Genomic DNA, 23410 nt, shown 5'->3' with positions numbered 1-23410 from the left:
TGTATTACCTATTCTCGATTGGAGTCTGTAAGATTAATCCAACAATCTTTTTTATAAAAGAATATATAAATTTTATAAAAAAAATACAAATACGATAGATATTATTACAATAGTATTTTTTTTTGAAGATTATTACAGTAGTATATTATTAAATAGTATATTAAAAATGCTAAAAAGGTACTTAAATAAAAATATTACATGCGAAACATGTGCTTTGAAGATGGCCAGGATAATGGTTAAGATAATGTCTTTAAAAAAGAAATTTCTCAAAATAATTTATCTCGGTTATTATTGTTAAAATACTTTTAAAAAACTCCAAGATTACATGGAGTCTTCAGTTAAAGATTTCAATACAACTATACATTTTTAACTTTGGGAAAACTAAAGACTCAAAGATTACGTGGAGTCTTCAATTAAAGATTCTAAGATTACTATTCGTATTTCCTTTTAGCGGAAAATAATATGGTAATAGTCTTATACGAGAAATTATATTTTTCCAATGTAATATATGAGCAAGGAAGCCGAAGATTGCCTTTTTCCATAGTATTATGTGTATGTGTTATAGGCGTGAATTTGGCCAATAGGCCTGGCGAGTGAAAAATTTAGCAGATTAGATTATCTTATAAGTTAATTTAGATTTACACAATGTTATAATTAGGGGTGTTTAAATTTTTGAACTAATTCGGTTAACCGACCGAATCGAATTAGTTCGGTCGGTTAACGGTTAATTTTTTTTTTAGAATTCTGTTAACGGTTAATTTGGCTCGAAATCAGTTAATTAACCGAAATAACCAAAATTAAATTTTAAATATTAAATATATTATATATAATATATGGGCTCAGTCCAAACCATTTAAAATTTAATTAATAATTTAAGATCCAATAACTTTTAAACCTAAATCAATATTAATTAATTAAAAAATTTATATAAAATTTTTATTTTATAATTATATATTATTTAAATTAATTTTAACATGTTTTTTAATTAAAAAATATTAAATATATTATATATAACATGTGGGCTCTGTCCAAACCATTTAAAACTCAATTAATAATTTAAGATTCAATAACTTTTAAACCTAAATCAATATTAATTAATTAAAAAATTTATATAAAATTTTTATTTTATAATTATATATTATTTAAATTAATTATAAACTGTTTTTTTGAATTAAAAAATATTTAATTTTTATATAAATTAAAAAATTTCAGTTAATTCGAAAATTAACCGAAATTTATTCGGTTCGGTTAATATTTTCGAAAAAAGTTTGGTTCGATTAACGATTAAAGAAAAAAAAGTTTGATTAATGGTAATTCGGTTCGATCGGCCACCGAATTAACCGAATAAACAACCCTAGTTATAATATTAGGGCAAGTTGGTCATAATTACATGACGAGTTTATTGAAATAATATTTTTATTTGAATTCGTCACGTCTAGATGATAAGTTCTAATAAAATATAATTTTTTAATTATTTTTTATAATATCGAAGTGACAAGTTTCAAGAAAATATATATTTTACTTGAACTCGTCATGTCATGTGACGAGTTCCAAGTTACTATATCAAATGTCGTAGTTCTTTAAATAAAAAATCTGTTCTCATATTAAACTAAATGGGGTAAATTATACCATTCTACATTGAATTTTAGTTTCTCGTCTATTTTACTCACCGTACTTTCATTTTTTTTAATTTGTGTACTGAATTTTACATATTGAATCATTCTGCTTACTCTGCCATTAATAATCTAACGTTGTGATGACATGTCATTTATTATTATTATTATTTAATATAAAATAGTTGAAAAATATAAAGGGTAAATTACACCGTTCCTTATTGAATTTTACTCTATATCTTATTTTGTCCATCCAACTATAAAGAAAAGGATTCAAAATAACATTATTTTAGTGTATATTTGAGTTTTTTTTCAAAACGACGTTGTTTTGATACTTGTGTTATGTCATAACATCATTAAAAAGTTAACAACAAAGTGAGCAAATTAAAAAAATGAAAATAAAATAAGTAAATTAGGAAAGAAAATAAAATTCAATAGAAAACATTGTAATTTACCCAACTAAAAAATTAGCTCTCATATGGAATTGGGCCAAAATTGCCGTGAATTCATTACTCCTTTTGCTTTACAAAGCGTGATTGGCGGTAGGAAAATAATGAAAGAAGTGATTGCTTATGCCAACCCCCACTACGCTTTTGTTAACTATGCTCAACCCCCGCCCATGTGACCTCTATTTGCCAGCTGCGGAAGCAATCAATATCGTCCCCACTTTAATCCTCTACGCTCCCCATCTTCTCTCTTCTATACATTTACCAATATAAGCTCGCCACATCACCACCCTCAAACGACCCATTTACCAAATCGACACCACCCCTCCTACTTTCCCATGACGCCATGCAAGAACGGCAACTTTTATCATATCATCTCCACCGCACACGAATATGCTCTTCTGACGCGGTTTACCAAGTTTACCCTTTTCTTTTTCCCAACCTTTTTGTTTAATTTGCTTATATCACTCCATCGTTTTTCAATCTCCACCCCTTCCATCACGTTCTCTAGAGGAAACCCTCCAAAAAGAAAAAGGTCGAAAAATGGCGAAAGTATTGTTGTTCATCGCTCTGTGCGTGGTTCCATCTCTGGTTAGTGCTGCACGGATGGTGATGAATCCATTGATGGTTCAAGGTCAAATTTACTGCGACCATTGCCGTGCTGGCTTTGAAACACCCAAGACTACAAACATGCCTGGTACTTTCACCATTCCTACCATTTTTATATGCCTTTTTCTGTGTTTTTGTTTGTTTTGTTGCTGACATTGTTCCATCTGTTTTGTTTTTTTTAGTTTGCGAACTTGTAGTTTTGGGTTTCATGAGTGTAGAGAAATTAGGGTTATGTTTGGAACATAAAGATAATGGAATAACCATGATTTTTGTGCTAGTGGTTAATTGATCCTTTTCACTACTAAAGCCTAAAAGTTTTTAGTGTCAAGTTGACTAGCAATAGCCAAATTATAGTTTTTTTTACTTAAATTTTGACAACCGAGAGAAGATTGATTGATTCTATGTTGTAATTTTTAAGGAAAAAAGGGTTTGGTTTCAAAATTATGTTGCTCATAATTTTATGTCACATAGATTTCAGTGCGAGTTTAGATATGGGTTTATTGTATCATACACTGCTATTTTTCAGTTTTTTTCTTCATATATTTGGAGTATCATAATACTTTACATCCAATGAAGAGTTGGAGTAACATTAGTTGTACTAAACCAAGAATGGCGCCTTATGGGGATGGAACTTCTATGTTTTCATTGTCTAATTAACTGTTGACATTTTGGGATCTGGGTTCAATTATAAGAAGATAAGAGTACAAGGCTAAATGATGTTACCTTTTAGGGCAATTAGTGGTACATTTGTTGCGTTTAGTTCTGGAATTTTAGTTCACTGATGATGTGCTTTATAGGTGCCAAGGTTAAGGTGGTATGTTCCGACAGGAAGACTGGTGAAGTTGTGTACGAGAAGGAAGGATATACGGACTCAACCGGACAATACAAGATCAGTGTCTCCGAGGATCATTTAGATGAGGTATGTGATGCTCTTCTTGTGAAGAGCTCGCAGCCCGAGTGTGCTCAAATGACGCCAGGACGTGAACGTGCTCGTGTGATCTTGACCAATTTCAATGGCATTGCATCGAACACCCGTTTCGCCAACTCTATGGGATTCATGGCCGACGAGCCCGAAGCTGGTTGTGCTGAAGTTATGAAGTTGTACCAGCTGGAGGAAGATAACTAGAAGTTGTGATTATGTGTAGCTTACTGCTCGACATATGAACGTGTTGTCCGCTATCCGTTATTAAAAGTGTTTCTTTGTTTCCCCTGTTTTGAGGAAACTCGTTTTCTTTGAACTCTAATATAAATATTCTATTTGTTTTGTCTTTTTTATAGGTTTTAGTTTGGTCATTTTGCTTTTATTCAACTTTTTATTCTCAAATTAGAAAGTCATAATTATTTAAAGCTTATTGGCTTAATATAAAAATAAGTATCTAAATTATACTCAAAATTAATATTTTGGTATCTAAAGAATTTTTTAGCTAAAAATAGATGCATAAAGTTTTCTTCGTTACTTTTTTAGATGTTTATCGTTAAAAAAATCATTAAGTAATGTGTCGCGTCTAATTTTTTTTAAATATTTTATTTAAAAAAATATAAGCGTAACATGTGTCACTTAATAATTTTTTAACAGTGACATTTAAAAATGTAACAGAGAAAATTGTATACACCTATTTTTAACTTTATTTAGGCACTAAAATGTTTTTTAAGATATTATTTAGACACTTATTTTTGTATTAAACTTTATTTAATTTATATTAATTTTAATTATTTATTACATAAAAATAAATATTCTAATTTTTTTGAAACAAATATGTTCATTATATTAATTATTAAAGACATCATCAGAAGAATATCAAACAATGACATACATAAATAAATCACTACGACGTTCTTTAGCACCAGACATAGAAGAGGAGAACCGAAAGAGTTTTTGAAGTGGATGAATGCAAAATTAATCTCCTTAATTGTTGTCTCATCTTATCGTCATGAGAAAAACTTAAGGAAGAAAGAGAAGTCGTCGAAAAGATATCATGACCCAAACAAAGAAAAATACGACCATGAGATGACATCATGAGAAGAGGGAGATTTTCAAAACAAACACTAACCGACATATATATTTGAAAGCCAACAGAATATCATATACAAACGAACGAAGAAATCAAATATAAGGAAAAAGAACAACTAAGAAATCTCATAGGCCTACAAACTAAGAAGAAGATCAATGGAAGCTGCATAAGGAGCCAAAAAAAACTTTGATAGCCATGATACCTTTGAAAAAAAATAAAGAAAAAATATTATTATAAATACATCAAAATATAATTGAAAATAATAAAATCGAACAACAACAGACTGAAAAGTTAAAAAGAATAAAAATGATAGGAAAATTATTAAATAGTTGAGAGTTTTTGAATAAATGTTGCTTTGTATACACCCGAATTTATAAAAAAAAATTAACAAAGAAATAATATCACATGCGTATAATTCAGTTATTTGATTTTTTAAATTATTTGAATTTTTTAATTTTTAAATTCAAACCGAATTATTCTATTTGAATAATTTTAAAAAATTGAATTATAAATTTATAAATATCACATGCGTCTTTGCCTCTTAGGTAGTTTATATGCAATTTGATTTCTTTTAACATAAAAAATATAAGAATAAAAATAAATTAAAAATATTATAAATTTCTAAATATTTTATAAAATAAATATATGTAATTTTTAAGAAATATTTAAAAATCTACAAACAACTGTGTAAATATAAAAAAAAAGTTATTCCTAAATGTTGAGTACAAAATTCGAGTTTATTGTTAATTCCATAAACAAATTTTATTAAACAAATTTAATTATCTATATTTCGTAGATGCTAGGTTTTAAAAATAAATCAGTCTAAATTTTAAAATTAAAATTAATTTTATAAATGCAAATTATTAACTTTTTCAGGTCCTTAAGTTTTCTATATTTGATCCCCTATACAAATATATTAATTTGTTAACATAAGTCGTCTTTTGAATTTTTTATATCAAATTATTGTTCATTAAACATTAAAAATATAAAAAACTAAATAATTTTATAATAAATTTAAATATTATTTTTTGACATAAAATCTAAGTATTATTTTATTCATGGAACAATAATACAAACAAAATTATATTAATCCAAACCAAAGGATCTCGTTCAAAGTACAAATAATCATCTTTGAAATCCATATTGCACAAGCGCTCCGATCCGTGAATAAATGTACCTGAAAATCATGAAAAACTAAAATTATAAAGGGTGAATGTATATCAAATCTAATTATATTTTTATGATGATACTTGTTTTCGTCCGAGACATTTCAAACTTTAGTATTTATAAAGTATATTTATATATAAGTATAGTATAAATAAAATAATATATATAGGTTTTGAAAAATAATATATTATATAGTTTTGATAAATGGTTTTGAAAAATAGTATATTATATAGGTTTGAAAATAATATATATATATATATATATATATAGTTTTGAAAAATGGTTTTGAAAAATAGTATATTATAAAATATAGTTTTGAAAATAATATAGTATATATATATAGTTTTGAAAAAAATGGTTTTAAAAAATATAGTATTAGTTTTAAAAATAGTATATATGTAGTTTTTTTAGGTAATATATTTTTTAAAATAAATATTTTTATAGTTTAAAAAACATATATAGATTTCAAGAAAATATTATAATAATTATATATATATAATATTTAAATTTAATTTAATTTTATTTGTCCTTTTTATTTTAGGGTCAGATTTGTAATGTCCAAAGAGCCAAGGTTTAAGTTGAATAATCTAGTGGACGAGTTCAGATGCTAGTCATCAAAAGAGCTCGAATTGGAGCCCATTCGAAGCAGTCGAAGTGTGTTGCCAAGCAAGTAGGGTTTTCATCCAGGCGCCGGCTATCAAGAGCCATTGGATCTGAACCAATCCAATGGCCCTGATTATGAGGAACAAGTTAGGGTACGTTTGGTTTACGGAATATAAGATTACCAGTGAGAATAGGATTACCGGAATGTAACATTACCTAACACATTACTGTGTTTGATTTGTTTGGTCGTAATGTAAGATTACTGTGTTTGGTTGAAGCAATAAAATATTACTGAAATGTATATTTTACCAAATTGACCTTGTTCTATATTTTTTAACAAGTAAAATTCTAATTATTTAAATAAAAATTATTTATATAAAAATTCATTGATAATATATTTAAATAAAAATTATTTATATAAAAATTCATCGATAATATTATTTTATTATTTAATATATCATTATTTTAATTTTAATTAATATTAAATTTTACATAATTTATTTAAAAAATATATTAAAATTTTTCTTCAACATAATTATATAAAAATATATCATGTTCAATATTAGGAATTTTTAACTTTCACTATAATATTGAATCGACCATGAAGATGATTCCGTTGGATAATATTTTCCACACAAAATAGCTGCTGGGGTATCGATTCCTCTAAAGGAGGCATCGATACTTCTATGCAAAGAGGTATTAACAGTAGAACAAGAAGCAAAGAACATCGAGAAAGCTCAATCCCAAAGTAGAACAATGGCAGCACAAAGCAATATCAATGTTTTTCTTAAACAAAACTGTTTCTAATTTCCAACAAAAATTACGATCAGACACCTACCACATAAACAAAAACAACTAGTCTTGACAGGATTAAACCCAAATTATATTTTAATTCATTTCCCTAATTAACTCATTGATGTATTCTCACGGTTGCCGGCATCTCCTCATTCGACATAGTGGTTCCTCTTCTTATTTAGACCACCCAATAGTGCCTTGAGCTGGAATGGCCCAAGGAAGTTGTTGGCCTCCTTAAAATGAGGTCCCACAGTCATTATCTCGTGGATGAGATCTTCTACACAGATTATGCCAAATTTGCCCAGAGCCTGATAATCAATACAATACAAAAGCTTGTTTAGTAATTGACCGTGTCACTTTGTCTCTTACTCCTTTTTTACGCATTCGAACATGGATGCAAGGACAAAAGATATGTTCAAACACAAACTCTCCTACTACTTGCATCCAAGTCCTAATGACATAAAATTCTTGAAAGCAAAAATGATACTGACCTGCTCAATGACTTCATTGTCAGTCAATTCAATTCGCTGCTTGTTCAACTTCCCATAACCTTTTTTGTAAATCAATTCTCTAACACTCTTGAGGTTCGAGTATCTAGAACCATGTCATCATTCAGAAATAAGATAAGGCAAGCATATAAAATTAATAAAATGGAAAGAGATGATGCAAATAAGGTAAAAGATGCCCGTAAGTCACATAAGGTTCAACTAGGTGAAGCATGTTCACTTTAAGGAAAACACCATTGAAAATATGTATTTGATAAGAACAAACACAACAATTTAGATTCAGATTTTCCAAATTCATTAACAACAACCATCACCCTACAGTGTTGGAAAGAAATACGCCATAAAACTATACCAAAAATATAAAAAGATTGAGGTTAATTCAATCAAATAACAAACACAGGGGAAAATGAGAATTTGATTCTCACAAACCATATTTCTTCATAGATTCAGTAAGTACCTGTCTCAAACGTAAAGTTGCAAGATCTTTCTTGTCATAGGGTGCATGGCATTGATACTGAAAACAAACATTCATACAACATTACATATTATAATTTAGACTCATAAACCGATAAAAAATCACAATAAACACGTACCCACGGATTCGAATAATAAACAAAAGCTTAGCTGAGCCTCGTACTCCTTTGCATATTGCTTAGCCCTATTGAAAATTAGCTTCCGGTTCTCAGCTTTCTTCTTCTTGGCAGCTTCAAGCCCCTGTTTTTTGGCAAGCTTCCATTCTTCATTCCTCTTTCTCTTCTTCAAGAGTGACTCCGGAACCAAAGTCTTAACTTCCTCACCCATTTCTACCCAAAAATCATATAAAAAATAGAACAAATCAGAAAACAGATTCCATATAATATCTGATAGTCCCTAAACAATAACGCCCTCAAAAACATAAACACAAACTAGAATCAAGGAAGATGGTTATCTGAGTAAAGCTTATCACTACATAAGATCTTCAAAATAATTAAACAAAGGAAAAATTCATTTTTTCTAATAAGCAATTATATTGAAAAAAATGGAAATTGAGTGAGTACCTAGTGATTTCATTAACTATAGAGCAACACCATTGAAAGATAAATAGATTGTTAATAAAATATATGCACTTAATCTAGAAGAAGAGGGGTTTCTGGGTATTGGAGACTTGGATACGGTTCTTGTTGTTGGAGGCTGATGAATCCACTACCTCTGTTGTTCCCACCATTCTCGTTGTTTAGAGAGACAGAAAACAAAAACCGGAGGATAGAGTGGTGGAGCGTGAGGAAGGAACGAGTTGTAACACCCTCCACCCGTATCCGACTCGGATACGAGTCTGAGGTGTCACCTTGACTTTTTAACCTTTGACTCTTGACGAAAAATCAAGGAAATTTAAAACTTTCATTAAAATAACATTGTTACTTTACACAAGTTAACCAAAATAAGATAAAACTGATCAGAGCATTTGTAACTAACCCTTTTCTTACATGCCAACACACTATACACAACAAAATACCTACTTTATCAGTTACTTCTGATATGATCTTCTAGCAGTGTTGTTGTTCTTGCCACTCCTATTTCTGTTCTTCTCGATTCTTGGTACCTACGTGTAAATCACTTACACGCTAAATCACAGACTTAGTGAGGCATAACATAAATATATGTCTACACATGTATACCAATAAATTTATGAACATGCATTCTTACCATTGATCATGACATTTCAACTTGCATATATTTATTACACTATAACATATATGATGATAACATGCACATATAAAACATATTCTTATGCTAATTTCACTTTAATTTATCTTTGGATTGCCCATGTACATTATTGAGAACAGAAGGTACACGAGTACATAAAGGTTGTGCACTATGCTGTCACCACAGCTCGTATAATTCCCTCAAGGGGCACTGAATATTTATTCCGAAGGACCACTATGTCCCGAAGGACCACTTATTGTTCTGAAGAGCCACTATGTCCCGAAAGACCACTGTATATGTCCCGAAGGACCACTCCTTAATAACCATATACATAATACAATGGACCAAATAAGTGTACCAAAGTACCACATATATGTTCCACAGAATTACATATATGTCCCGAAGGACCACGTAGAACCCTCGACTCTTGGCATGCCAATTTTACCTACAGCTCTCATATTAACTCACATGGGCTTAAATATGAATACATTTCTCATTTTCATATCTTCTCATCACTTTTCATATAAACATGTATTTCACTTCATATACACACATGTGATCACTTTCATTATTTCACATATCTGGATTGATCCTCTGACAATTTTATTCTTTCATATAATATCATATTAAAGCATAAATGAACTATACATGAAATCATTGTATCCAATATCTATATATGTGGATGCATGTACATGAATATGAAATCAAGAATTTAACTATAAGAGATAGACTTATTGCAAGTCTTATCTCCATACAATTCTATCAAGTATGGACACTCACCTTAGCCTTGCTTTGACTCAATTCTAATCCCTTGATTATTCCGGAACGAGATTACGTTCTAAATCTACATAGTAATACATTGATACATATCAGTATACTAATTGATATATTCTAAACTATCGCTCCTTAGGCTAAAAAGAAAGCTATTTTTATCTTTTAATGAAGGTATACATCGATGCATTACACCATGTATCAATGCATCCCTTTACGGGTGCATCGATGCACTATCTATGCATCGGTGCATAAATCCCATTCGAAGTTTGTCTTTTAAGCAGGTGCATCAATGCACGCCTTATGCATCGATGCACTAATTGTATTCGATGTTCAATTATTTGATAGTGCATCGATACACATTGAATGTGCATCGATGCACACAACCCATAATTTGTATTTTAAGCCCGAAAATATCAATTCTTCACTCAATTCTTCTATTTAAACCCTTATCATATCATTAAACCCAACCATCATTACTTAAACAAACTTATATCCATGAAACTCATCTTTAACCTCAAAATTCTATCCCTCATATGTAATTCAAGAATCATACTCAAATTTCAATATGTTCTAAATAAAATTCTAACACTTCATATTCCTTAATTAGCATGATGACAAGTCAAATTTATCTTCAAATTCAACTTATCAACTCTTTTCCATAAATTCATTTAAAACCTCATTTTCTTTAATCTCTTATAACTTCTTCATCTTGTTACTTTAAAACAAATTAAGCTTTCCATAAGCTTAATTAGCATCTAAGGATCAAAACCAGACTTAAATTTCAGCAAACCATTAGCCTTTAAGAATTCTCACCTTTGTTTTGCCTTCTTCACGTGTAGAAGAAAAGAAGAGAAGAAGAGAACTCTGAAACCTTGTTTTTCTTTCTTCTCTTCCACGTGGAGCTTAAGCTAATATATAAATCCCTTCTTTAATTATTTGTCCTTGTAAAATACCATTTTATCCTTCTATTCAAAAGACCATTTTATCCTTCTATTCTTTCTTCTTTGCAATTTAACCCTATACCACATTACAATACTATTCAATTATTCTATTTTAGTCATCAAATTATGAATTTTTACAATTTAGTCACTAACCTTGTATTGAGGATGTTACACGAGTGGCTTTGCAAAGGGATTTCAATTTTTGGAATTCTAATTTTGAGAACACAAACCTATAACCAGGTCGAAGAAGAAGATTTCAACCGAACGAAGTGGGGGAGAAGGCTATTTTAGACAACAAGGACGGGAATAATGAAATACCTAAGGGAGATGGGGGATAGATATTCCTGGGAAAGAGAGATGAAAAATTACTCTTGGTATTAATTTTTTACTGATACTTGGTAATATGACCCATCCAAACATATGTATATTACTCTGGGAAAAAACATTCCTCCTAGGAATGAATTATACCCTGAACCAAACGGGGCCTTAGAGTTTTTTATAATCCCTGAAGGAAACACACGTAGCCAAGGGATAACCATTGGATCTGACCTAATCCAACGGTCCAAGATCAAAGAAGTTTAGGGTTTTATCATAACCCAAGTTGACGGATCGCACAGCTGCATCATGACCGTTGGATTTGAACCAATCCAATGGTCTAAGATTAAGGAAGTTTAGGGTTTTATCATGACCTTAAAATTGACAATGGAAACCAACTGCCAAGATTACAAGCCGATTTTGTATTCAGATTAATCTAGTGGTCCCTAAATGGTGCATGGAGTGCACGAGAGACCTCTCATCTCTCTCACGCTCCAGCAATCAATATTCCAGAAGATAATGCGTTCGAGAATCTGTCATTTTCCCCATCTGTGCAAACCGTTGCACCAGACTGTACCGGCAAAGGCGAACGGCATGTGAATATATCATCAATAAATGACTAAGCAGACAAGAGGATTCAGGAGAACCCTTCGATGAACCCACAAGAATAAAATCCACGGTGAAGGGCTCCTTAACCCTTGAAGATCACAAGCAAATGAAAAACAGAGGAACATGAGGAGTAATACATATCATCAGCAAGCAAAAAAAGAAACGAGAGAGAGAAAAAAATCTAGAGAGCGTGAATAAAAAACCTTCAGTCTTTCTTTTCAGTTAACAGAGAGCCTTATAAACAAGAATAGCAACCAAAAAGGGGACCATTTTCCCCTTGTTTATGAGCGAACCAAATACCCAAACAAAAAAGGAAAAAAATTGACCTTCCCTGTACGAAAAGGAGCACCGTCACCATCCCCTAAGGTCCGAACCCCATTGATTCGTAAAGGGTAAGCTTCTCACGCCTCCTAACCATTGTCGAGCTATTTTGTGGGTTTGTGGGTCTGGTTCGAAAGAGGGGTAGGTCTCAGGTAAGGTTTTTCGGGGGGTTTTTTGATTGTGACTTGGGTGTGGTATGAGTTTGGAGTCCCTCGACTCATCATCGGAGTCCTGAGGGTGATTGGAGGCCATGGTGGCTGCCTTGCCCAGATGGGAAGGGCGAGAGTGAAAAGGAAAAGAGAGAGGATTGAGAGTAGAGGGTGGCACAGTTAGAGAGGAGAAAAGATGAAAAAAATGAAAAGAAAAAATGATTGGTTTGCATCTGACCCAAAATATCATGTATATACTACTGCCAAAACGACATCGTTTAGAGGTTAGGGCAACCCGTGTCTGGTGAGTGGGGTAATTGCGTGTGAGCTCCATCAGTTTTTGAACTGCTACGTTTTAGTCCTCAAATCGAGTCTTTTATGTTTTTAATTTTGTCTTCATATTTCAGGTGCTTTTCTTTTTAGTCCTAAAATTATGTTATTCTTAATTTTATGTTGTTTTCACAATTAGCCTGTAATTTTGTTACTTTATAATCTAATCCCGCAGCATGCTTGTTTAATTTACTGGCCAATTTACACTTTGTATGCCTAGTTTTGGTACTTGTTGTTTTCATCCTTCATGGTAGTAATGAATACATACAAGCATGGATTATATGCAATAGATTTTGTTTTGTTTATAGTTATTGATATTTATATATTTTTTAATATATGCGGTATGCGCATTTTCTTGTATATACTTATGTATCATATCATTATACTTTAATTTCGGCCTTAATATTCTCCTGCACATCGCAAGCATAACAAGATAAATATGTTACTTTAATTATTACATGAATTAGCATGATAGCTATTTATCACATGTTATGTTAAAACGACCATAATAGATACATAAGTTTAACCATTTTAAAACATTGAGAATCCATTAGCATATTTATAAAGCATATATATATATATATATATATTCGTATTCGCATGTGCTTATATTATTCTAGGTTCAAACATTTATTCGAGTATGTGACAATTTTTAGTTAATTTGCATGATGCCCTCATAAGCATTACTTGACCATATTGAATAATTTGACTAAGGGTAATACCTTTTCATTTTAAGGTTGACGTGAGGTGGTTGTTTTAACTTATGAGAAAGTTACTTCCGATAATTTTAAAATAAAATGTATCCCGTTAAGTGAAACCCTAAATTTTGATCACATCTAAAATTTGAGAACAAGAGAAAAAGAAATGTTTATCTATTTAAATTCTTCGAGAAAAGATCGTTAGAACTTATCTAAGGTTCGATCTCGACATCTTTAAATAAGCAAATATTCTTCTTCTCTCTAAAAGGATTGGTAATTTTTATTTTAATTTGTTTAATTTCGTGCATTTGAATATTACAATGAAACCATAATATTTCTTTATTTCGATTGGAGTAAGAATTGATTGTCTCAAGGTATGAGAGTTAGTTTCTTCTCAATTGGAAATAATTAAATATTATTAGGTTTCATTCTAAAATTCATAGAGTATTGTTTTAAGGGATCTTAAACTAAAATTAAATTCGAACTTGTAAATTTCATTGTAAAGACAATTAATTAATCGATTAGGTGTCGATTTAGGATGTTGTGGAGGTGCTAATCCTTCCCCACGCGTAACCTACTCCGAACACAATTTTTTGGTACGCATACTGTAAATTTGTTGTTTTAATTAAAATTAATATTTTTATTAAAATGACAAACATTGTTTTGGGTGCCCAATCACACCCTAATTAAATATTGGTGGCGACTCCTTGAACCGTATTTTATTTTATTTAAAGGGAATCCCAAATTTTTTGAAGCGAGGGATTTTAAAAAATCACATTACATTTTTAATTATAAATCAATCAAAAGATAGATAAAAAATGTGTTTTTTCTAAAATCCGAAAAAAAATCGTTTCGAAATATAGCGTATCATACTCTAATTTTATAATAACACATTATAGAGAACAAATCTAATGTTATATTTTTATGATAGCATATCATACTCTAATTTATCATTAATATATCAAATATTAATATAATTATAAAACATCAGTTTTTAATATAAGAATGAAACTCAAGCTTATTTGAGGACTCTGTGGTTTCGGGCAGCCTCAAACACAACTAAAACTCAGTAAATGAAGTATGAAATCAGTAAATTTCATCTATGGAAGGTGGAACAAAATTTTTCAGTTATGATATCGAATAAACAGATGTACATACGTTGGTGTGGCCCTCTCTCGGTTCGAATTTTCGTCTAGCTCCTGTTACCGGAACAAGAAAATGCAGCAATACCATGTCACTGGATTTGATCATTAACTGAGTTTGCCAAGTTCAATCTTCCTCTTGATTGCCTTCTGACCATGGTATATAAAAGAGTCAAACATTCCCGCCACTGCAAAAGCACCTGGAAAAAAAATTGGGAACAAATAATCAACAACTCCAATCCAATCAAGTCATTGTGAAGGCCATATCTCTGACTTAAAGGCTTCCATATATCCGTCTACAAAACCTTATTCTTGGGATCAAAGTTGATCGAGTAAACCAAATAAAGGAAACAAAGAAAAGGCTCCTTACCTCCAACAATAGCACAAACATTTGTTAGGAAATGCAGGAATGAGACATGCTGCTCCGTGAAAGTCACCTGCAAAATATGGTTGAAAAGAAGCTCAGAGAATAGTTGAGAGAACAGTCCAAATTCGAACTAACATTTATAACAACATTGAAAGTGATGTGGCATCTCTATGGCATCAAATGTTTATTTCAGACAAAGAAATTGTATAAAAACAACAGCATAGGAGTAACCAACCTTGATAGGAGAAAGGTCGTAAAAGAAGTAAACTGCAGGAAGGGATTGAAGCTGGCCTACTTCTGCAGCCTTAAAATGCTCTGTTACGGAGAACTGTCGAAAACAATATCCCATGAATTAATCATTTTAACCAAGTGAAAAGGATAAAATTGAATCATCAGCAAGTTTTTTAACCACACCTGATTAGACTGGATAGTGTGTCCAGTCACATCAGTGTACACCGTCGGTACAACCTACAAAATAGAAAGTACATTGAAAATTCCTCAAAGTTACCCTTTTTTATTTTAATCTCATTTAGGAACAATGATAAGCTACATGCAAGAGATGCAAAAAAAAAAAAAGGATTGGAGAATAAGATAGTAACCAACTAAAGATGAATTCATGCAGAAAACCAACCTTGATAAAGTACTGGAACATCCCATTTGGTTGTTCTTGTGTCCATTCAGCACTAAATTTGGAAGAAAAATGAGAAGGTCAAGACATATAAAATATGTCAACAACCAGCTCTTGTACATGATCAAGGTAAAATGATCAAGAGAAAGTTAGCACTCACCTATCAAGAGGATTCATGGCCCCTGGAAAGTAATCTCCGAAAGCTAATCTATTGATCTTGTGACTTAGCTATATCAAATATTCATGAAGCATTGTAACATTAGATCATCGTTTTCAGAAAAGACATGCTAACGTACGCAAAGAATGGAAACAAAAGGGCTGCATTCGTCTTACATTATAACTGTCCTTTGGAAATGATGCTAGAAAGTCATGTACATGAACATTTGATTGCTGAAAGCTTTTCCCAGGTGCAAAATGAAAATTCCCTGCCACCTTATTGATTTCTAAAGAGCCATATATATTGCAACCCTCACCTTCTTCATCCTTAATCTGCTGAAGAAAACCCTCTCTCTTGCACTGAACAGAAACAAGAAAGCATAAACCAGGGTCACATTAAAATAGAACCTCTGTGGGAGTTGGATATAGAAACCAAGGCCAATACTAAGTAGGCATTATTAGGAAGGGAAAGGGGGATTCAATATATCTAAGTAGCTATGAAAACAAAAACAATGAACTACAGGCGGGACTAACTGCATTTCTTATCTGAGCACAAACATCTGTGTGTGTCATTAAATCTGATAGTTTAAGCTCTTATGCAGACAAACCTGGTCGATCAAATCAAGGTATGGCAAACCCCAACCTCTCTTTTTGTATGCATGGTGAACTTCATCACAGGAGTTGCAACAATCATCATCAGCCTGCAACATTGAAAGAAAAAAGAATGCTCAGGGAGGAAAAGTGCACCATGCCTGGAGCAGAAAGATAGTCATTCTTGTAACCGGACTGTTTTCAATGATTATTCTCAACCTAAGCACAGACAACATCGACTGCCTCATCAACTACAGAATAAAATGCAACCCCCACCAAACCAAAAAAAAAAAAAGAGAGGAAATTTAGGGAATAGCCACAAGACAAAAGAACAAAGTAATGCAACTAAAGCAAAAGAGTACATCATGTTAGGCATACGATGACTAAATTGCAATCCTCTTGGGATCAAGAAAATAAGGTATTGGAACATAAAAAACGAGTCAAAGATCCATGGTATTCAGTAAAAACATGCAGCCAGTGGATTGACTTATATCACAGAGAACTATGGATGAAGCATACCTCTTCTGCCCCATAACATGAACCACAGTACTCCTCATTGTGCTTGAGCCTGCCACCATGCCTCTGTAAAGGCTTTTCAATCTGTATGAAGCGGAATAATTATGAGCAGAAAGAAAGAGGAAAAAAGAGCTGAATGTGTGGCTCCTCAGATTCTTTTTTAAAAAAATACTACTGTGAAAACAACTTCAAGCAATATTGCCATATAACAAACCTTGGGAGCACCAATTCCATCTTTCCTTGATTCTATAACATTGCCATGTGCATCTACCCGTTTCTTGAATATATCATGTTTCTGCATGTTTATAAAGATAAATGTTTAACAACTAGTGGACAATTTTAGCAGCATGCATGGAAAAACGTAACTTCTATGAGCATGCACATAAACTTATGCCTATATTGCATATGAAAACTCATCTATGTGCCCTTAGAGAGAGAGAGTAGATTAGGAAATTCCCTTTACAACACTTGATGACGTTGAAGAGAAATTCATCAATATAGAATAAAAGGCATAACTAACTACTCGCAATACATACCACGTCAAGGTGTTCCTCTCCACTTACGTCCATTGCGTCAACGCTTAGGATTGAGCATGCAAGATGAGGAAATGTGATATCAAACTGCATTTTCAAATCCAAAAGGAACAATAAGAAACTAGATAGGATAATTACAAAGGATTCAAAGCAGCGCTACATACCAAACAGAAAAGAAAAACTACGAAATGTGAAATTTAATATAGGTGGTTATATCCATTCTCATAATTCACAATATGATAATTCAGACCATATAAAAACAGTTGGATTAGCAGATGACAATACGTTGATGCGTAGAGTTCCCCCTCTTGAAGTGTCCACCACAAGCTTCGTTTCAGTCGAAGCATGAAGATATAGTTCTGCAACCAAGAAAAACAAATTTCAAATAATTCAATTCCAATGTAGATATAATTTTTTTTTTTAAAAATGAGATCCACATAATTGAACATAGTAAAGAAACTTACGGAGCTCGGAAAAGAAGAGCAAGAGCATAACAACGGAGGAGACGATAGTGATAATGCCACCAGAAAGTGTACGGCTGTAGAAATCCTCGTTGATCTTAGGGTAGGCGTCGAGTTTCTTCAACTTATTCATTATTCCAGCCATTAATTCTATTAAGTTTTTTTTTTTTTTTTTAATTAACTACTGGTATTCAATCAATCAATTGATTGACTACCAGTAGTTATTTTTTTCCTCTTTTCTTTGAATTGATTTATGAAATGATCCTCCTTATTTCCCTAAAATTCAAAAGAAATGGAAATTAAAACAATAAAATCCGATAGAACAAATAGCTTAAACCCCTCGCGCAAACTAAAATGTGTATTAAAGTTTCGGAACGAGGAGTCTAAGGGGATTGGAAGGGAGGAGCTAAGCCTGATAGGTCCCTGTTTGTTCCCGGCTTTAAATAGAAGAAGAAGGCGAGGCTTAATCCATTAGCTCCCGGCGGCATTTACGGTTTATAGTTGGTAATCGAGCGGTTCTCCCGCCTGCCTACCCTTTTACCATCTTTCCTTCTCTATTTTTCTGTCAAGATTGAAACAAATAAACCGTTAAGTTTCGGACATGTATGTCTAAATTTATTCATGATTTTTTTTATTAATAATTTAAATTTAAAAATTTAATAACACGAATTAACTTATCTAAGTGGTTAAAAGAATCATTGTTGTTTCTATAGGTCATAAGTTCGAGAGTATTTATAGAACATATATTTCTTTATAATCACGATAATTTACATAACATATATTCCTTTATAATCACCTTAGCTTAATAAAAAAACTTTAAAACTTTAATATGATCTTGTTATAAGATATTAATTTTAATATATTTAACCGTTAATTTTTTTCTATATATTGGATAAATAATTAGTTTTTAATTTATTAAAAATAATATACCCTATTTAAATTTTTTAAATGAAATCAAATAAATATTAATTATACAAAAAATAATTATATTTAATAAATACAAAAAATTAAGTTTAACAAGTTAAACACCTGGTAGGAATGCAAGTGAGACAAATTTTATAAAGATCTATTATATTTCATATTTAATTTGAGAAGATGAATGTAAACTTTCCGAGTGATAGGATAAAGATGAGGATAAAAATTAATCTCGTCATTAAAGAGGGGATCTATGTGAATATGATCTTATACTTATTTCTTATTTCTTATTGTCTATGCATGTCTCATATTATTTTCACATGTCAATATATATAATAAATATTTTTTTGTAATACTTATGTTACATCTACATGTATTGATTAATTTTTAATTTTTTTTATAATTATGTTATATTTATGATGCATTTGAAATAAATATTTTATAATCGAAAAATTTAACAAAAAATTATATAGTTGAAGAATTATTTTCGAATTTCGTCATATTTTTTTAATAATATCCAATATTTATTTATTTATTTATTTTAACGTTTTAAGTGTACCGGTAATATTTTTGCTTCCGTAGAATGGCATTTAAAATAATTTTTAATATTTTTAATTATCATAATTAATAAATTAATTGTATTTTACTATATTTATTGGACATCACCGCATGTATTCTATTACTTAGTAATATTTTTCTTGTCCATTTTTACACAAACACTTTCCTCTCATCACTGCGATTTTCCTTGTCACATTCACACTACGAAGAAAAGAGCAAAGTTTTGTTCCTAAAATATACTTGGTAGATATTATGCATATCTTATCTTCGATCTCAACTCGTATTTTTGAAGTACACATATTTAATGCGTATTTGGACATAATTTTAAATATACAAAAAAAAACATAAAAAAGGAAAATGACACATATTGGACACATGAATCAAATTACGATGGTAATAGGATGCTTATCATCTCCTACAAGAAGGAATTGTGTCCCTTCTTCCATTACCATTAAACCATATTCATTAGCTCTACCTAGATGCTCACAAGGCTTAACTTCAAACTGAATTTCACCCACTTCCCCTGCATTTAAAATCACACTTTGAAATCCAATCAATTGCTTCTTTGGCCTCCCATTTCCATGGTTTCCATGTCTCACAAATAGCAACACCGGATGCTTACCGGCCAAATCCCCATGATTTTTCACTCCCACATGAACCGTTAACTTCCCTTCACCACAGACTTCGGCGCCCAACTCCGAAACTAGCTTGTACCCTACGGAATCGGATGTCTCCCTTGCACGTAAACTTGAAGAATGGTTCAAATAAAGTTTGTTTCGGGACACACGGGTGAATGTATACGAATACTTTGAATAACTAAGGCCATAACCGAATTCGAAGACTTTGTCTCCTTTATAGAATCTGTATGTGCGTCCGGGATAGTCGGACAATGGTTCTGGTCGCATCCTCATGTCCGTCATTGGTACTTTGGTGAAATCTTGTGGATACCAAGTTATGGGTAATCTCCCTCCTGCATGACAACATGTAATGAACCGTCATTAGTCATAAACATTTCATTTTCATTAGCAAGAGTTGGTATCGAATCAACGGTTTGTTACCTGGATTGTGATCACCGAAGATTATTTCCGCAAGTGCAATAGCCCCACCTTCTCCGGGATAACCGGCCCACAAAATGCCACCGATTCTCGGATTATCCTTAGCGAAAGATACATCAATAGGACCTCCAGAAAGAAGCACTAAGACAACCGGTCTTTTTGCAGACTTTGCAACGCTGGTGATGAGTTCTTGTTGCCTTCCGGGAAGAAACAAATCGATGCGATCAAGCGCCTCTCTTTCTTGAGTTTGATCTAATCCCATTATCAACACAACATAATCTGCCCGTTTTGCAATGTCGACTGCTTTATCAATTGCAGCAGTAGAACAAGAAACCATATCGCAACCGGGGTGATAAACAGTGTTCTTAACGTAGCTCTTCAAGGCTTGCAAAGTAGCAAGGGACTTGCATGGAGGGCCTGCATAGTTTCCGATAAGTGTTTGCGGAGAATCAGCATTCGGGCCTATTACAGCAAGTGACATGGTAGATTTCGGAAGTGGAAGGAGTTTCGCATCGTTCTTTAAAAGGACAATGCCATTTCGAGCAGCTTCAAGTGCTAGGATCTGGTGCTCGGGAGAGCAGATTTGGTCCGTTCTGATATTGCTGAAAGGAAGTTGCTCAGGATTTCCATCGAAAAGACCTAACCTCATTCTAACAGCAAATAGATTATGGAGAGCTCGATCTATTTGAGATTCAGGCAGTTTTTTCTGCAGAAGTGCAGATTTGGTATAATTCTGCAAATAGGATCCACAGTCGACATCCATGCCTATAAATGCTCACGATCAGACAAAAATATAATTAACAGTATAAATAATCTTATAGAAACTAAATAGAAACCATTTTGATTACAGAAATACATACTTTTATGTTGTTTTATGACGCTGGTCATGGAACTGATCAAAGATAAATTATCAAAATTTGATGTTATACTTATAGTATAGCATCCTATGCCTACATGTTTGAAGCATATCCCGGCATGAATTGGAAGATATGATCTTCGAATATAATCGAACGGTGAGAGAAAGATGATGAAAATATGCAGAAACAAATATAAGTAGAAACATGGGCACATGTTGCAGAATCAAATATAAGTAGAAATATGGGAACACGTTGCAGAATCAAATATACCAGCTTTGAGAACATCGACCACTGCATCTTCAGGAGCCTTGGCGTATCCTTGACCATCATGGATGAGCGCAACCGCATCACAGTCCGATGTTATATACCTGATCGAAAAGTTGAATCAATCTAGAAACTATTAGAACTAATAATCATCGAGTTCATGATCTGTATATGCAAATTTACCCTTTGAAATCCCATTCGCCTCTCACAGTCTTCAACAAAAGGATGGAATCCGCGCAGCTCGGGACTCCATTAACTCTATTGTAAGCACACATTACGCCACTGGCTCGACCATCTCGTACACAGCTCTCGAAAGGCGGTTGGTATGTGTCGGCTAAATCTTGCACACTTACCTACAAACAAATCCAAAATCAAAAGTTTAAAAAATTAATGTTTTACTTGAAATAGTTGACAACAAATGCCAACAATGTTCTAAATTTCTTAGCAAATACTATAAAAATTCATAAGAAAAAAGTCAGTGAAAATCATCATCAACAACAACATTGGCGAAGACTTACACGAGCATCAAAGACAAATCGGTTCGTACCCTTCCAATTATCCAAATCATAAGCTGTAAAATGCTTACAACAAGCTGAAGCTTGCAGGTGGCCATGGAGTTTCCCGCCATGAAAAGTATCACCTTGAACACCTCTCACGTACGACACCGCATATTTCCCGACAACCAAGGGATCTTCCCCCGGTGTTTCTTGCCCTCTCCCCCACCTTGGGTCCCTAAATATGTTAATATTTGGTGCCCAAAATGTCATCCCATTCGCCTCCCCTGCATTATACATCGCTCTCGCTTCTCTTCCAATCGCCTCCATTAATATCACTCGGTGTTAAAAAAAACTGTGAATATGTAAGAAATAAGCTTAATTGTTCAAAGGAATGGCTAACTTACTAGTCCAATGCGGTACCATTGATATGGATCGAAGGAAGCGGCAGTGAGGATGACTTGAGGGAAGCTAGTGGCGGCTTTAATTGTGCCATCAAACTTGACGCCGGGGCCGACGTTGGCGACGCCATGTAAGGCTTCCGACCACCACTCGTATGCGGGGATTCCCAGCCGGGGGATCGCCGGAGCTGAGTTAACGAGTTGAGAGATTTTCTCATCTAATGTAAGCCTTGAAACGAGGTCCCTGGCTCTTTGAGTAATGGGTAATCCAGTTTGGCAAAATGGGAGGTTTTTGGTTACCGGGTTCGATGAATCACACGAAAACGGAGGTAGGGTTGAACCTCCATGGATGAAAAGCAGGGTGAAACCGATCAAGGGAACCAAAGAAATCATTTTAGCGAGTGAGAAGTGAGAACGATGAAGAAAACTGAAGCTGAAAGTGCTTATAGTCCAGAGAGGACAGAGATGCTTTCACATTCAGCGTGTTATTATTATTCTGTTAAATAAAAGTGGATTGACTTGATTGCCCATCCATTATATATTTCTGGATTGGGTTTTTGGGTAAAAGAAAAACTTTCTTTCAGGGGTGAACATCCCTATGTGTGGGACCCTCCGTTCGATTGGTCAAATTGAGCGGCGAGGTGAAAGCTTCATTACCAACGTTAGAGCAAAACTCTACACACGTACTTAATAAATCACTCGATGAAATTAATTTAATTTAATAAATATTTGTATATTTTACCTTAATTTTTTATATTATTGTTTGTCGGTGTTTACATTTATTACATTATAAATTTTATAATTAAATTTAAAATAGGGAAAATGAATTGTTTTCAATAAAGTGTAAGTAGTACAACAATACTATGGCGTACCGAGAAGTAAGAACCCTCGAGTTAAGATA

At 32.5% G+C, this 23410-nt stretch overlaps 3 protein-coding genes and 1 pseudogene across 3 annotated transcripts; 1 reads left to right on the top strand and 3 right to left on the bottom strand.

Annotated features, from left to right (window-relative positions):
- The first annotated feature begins 2530 nt into the window (after window positions 1-2530).
- Window positions 2531-3943, top strand: LOC120157497 (protein DOWNSTREAM OF FLC-like). Its single transcript, XM_039168601.1, has 2 exons — window positions 2531-2756; window positions 3466-3943. The coding sequence occupies exons 1-2, from the start codon at window positions 2603-2605 to the stop codon at window positions 3792-3794; spliced, it is 483 nt and encodes a 160-aa protein (XP_039024532.1). The 5' UTR covers window positions 2531-2602; the 3' UTR covers window positions 3795-3943.
- Window positions 3944-7338: 3395 nt separating this feature from the next.
- Window positions 7339-8557, bottom strand: LOC120157549 (annotated as a pseudogene).
- Window positions 8558-14602: 6045 nt separating this feature from the next.
- Window positions 14603-18365, bottom strand: LOC120157597 (endoplasmic reticulum-Golgi intermediate compartment protein 3-like). Its single transcript, XM_039168689.1, has 13 exons — window positions 17969-18365; window positions 17790-17863; window positions 17508-17591; window positions 17186-17266; window positions 16975-17055; window positions 16473-16565; window positions 16042-16224; window positions 15869-15936; window positions 15712-15763; window positions 15495-15548; window positions 15316-15408; window positions 15084-15150; window positions 14603-14913 (listed from the first exon to the last, which is right to left on the bottom strand). Exons 1-13 carry the CDS (start codon window positions 18108-18110, stop codon window positions 14822-14824), a joined length of 1164 nt encoding a protein of 387 aa, XP_039024620.1. The 5' UTR covers window positions 18111-18365; the 3' UTR covers window positions 14603-14821.
- A 1366-nt stretch (window positions 18366-19731) lies between these two features.
- On the bottom strand, window positions 19732-22957 carry LOC120157596 (probable beta-D-xylosidase 7). The gene is made up of 6 exons (XM_039168688.1): window positions 22516-22957; window positions 22133-22432; window positions 21798-21967; window positions 21621-21718; window positions 20497-21258; window positions 19732-20408 (listed from the first exon to the last, which is right to left on the bottom strand). Exons 1-6 carry the CDS (start codon window positions 22900-22902, stop codon window positions 19819-19821), a joined length of 2307 nt encoding a protein of 768 aa, XP_039024619.1. The 5' UTR covers window positions 22903-22957; the 3' UTR covers window positions 19732-19818.
- Between the last annotated feature and the right edge of the window lie 453 nt (window positions 22958-23410).

The sequence above is a fragment of the Hibiscus syriacus genome, unplaced genomic scaffold (genome assembly GCF_006381635.1).
Source record: "Hibiscus syriacus cultivar Baekdansim isolate YM2019G1 unplaced genomic scaffold, ASM638163v2 tig00111273_pilon, whole genome shotgun sequence".
NCBI classification, from domain to species: domain Eukaryota; kingdom Viridiplantae; phylum Streptophyta; class Magnoliopsida; order Malvales; family Malvaceae; genus Hibiscus; species Hibiscus syriacus.
The sequence above is the reverse complement of the archived record's forward strand: the minus strand, read 5'-3'. Positions and strand labels throughout refer to the sequence as shown.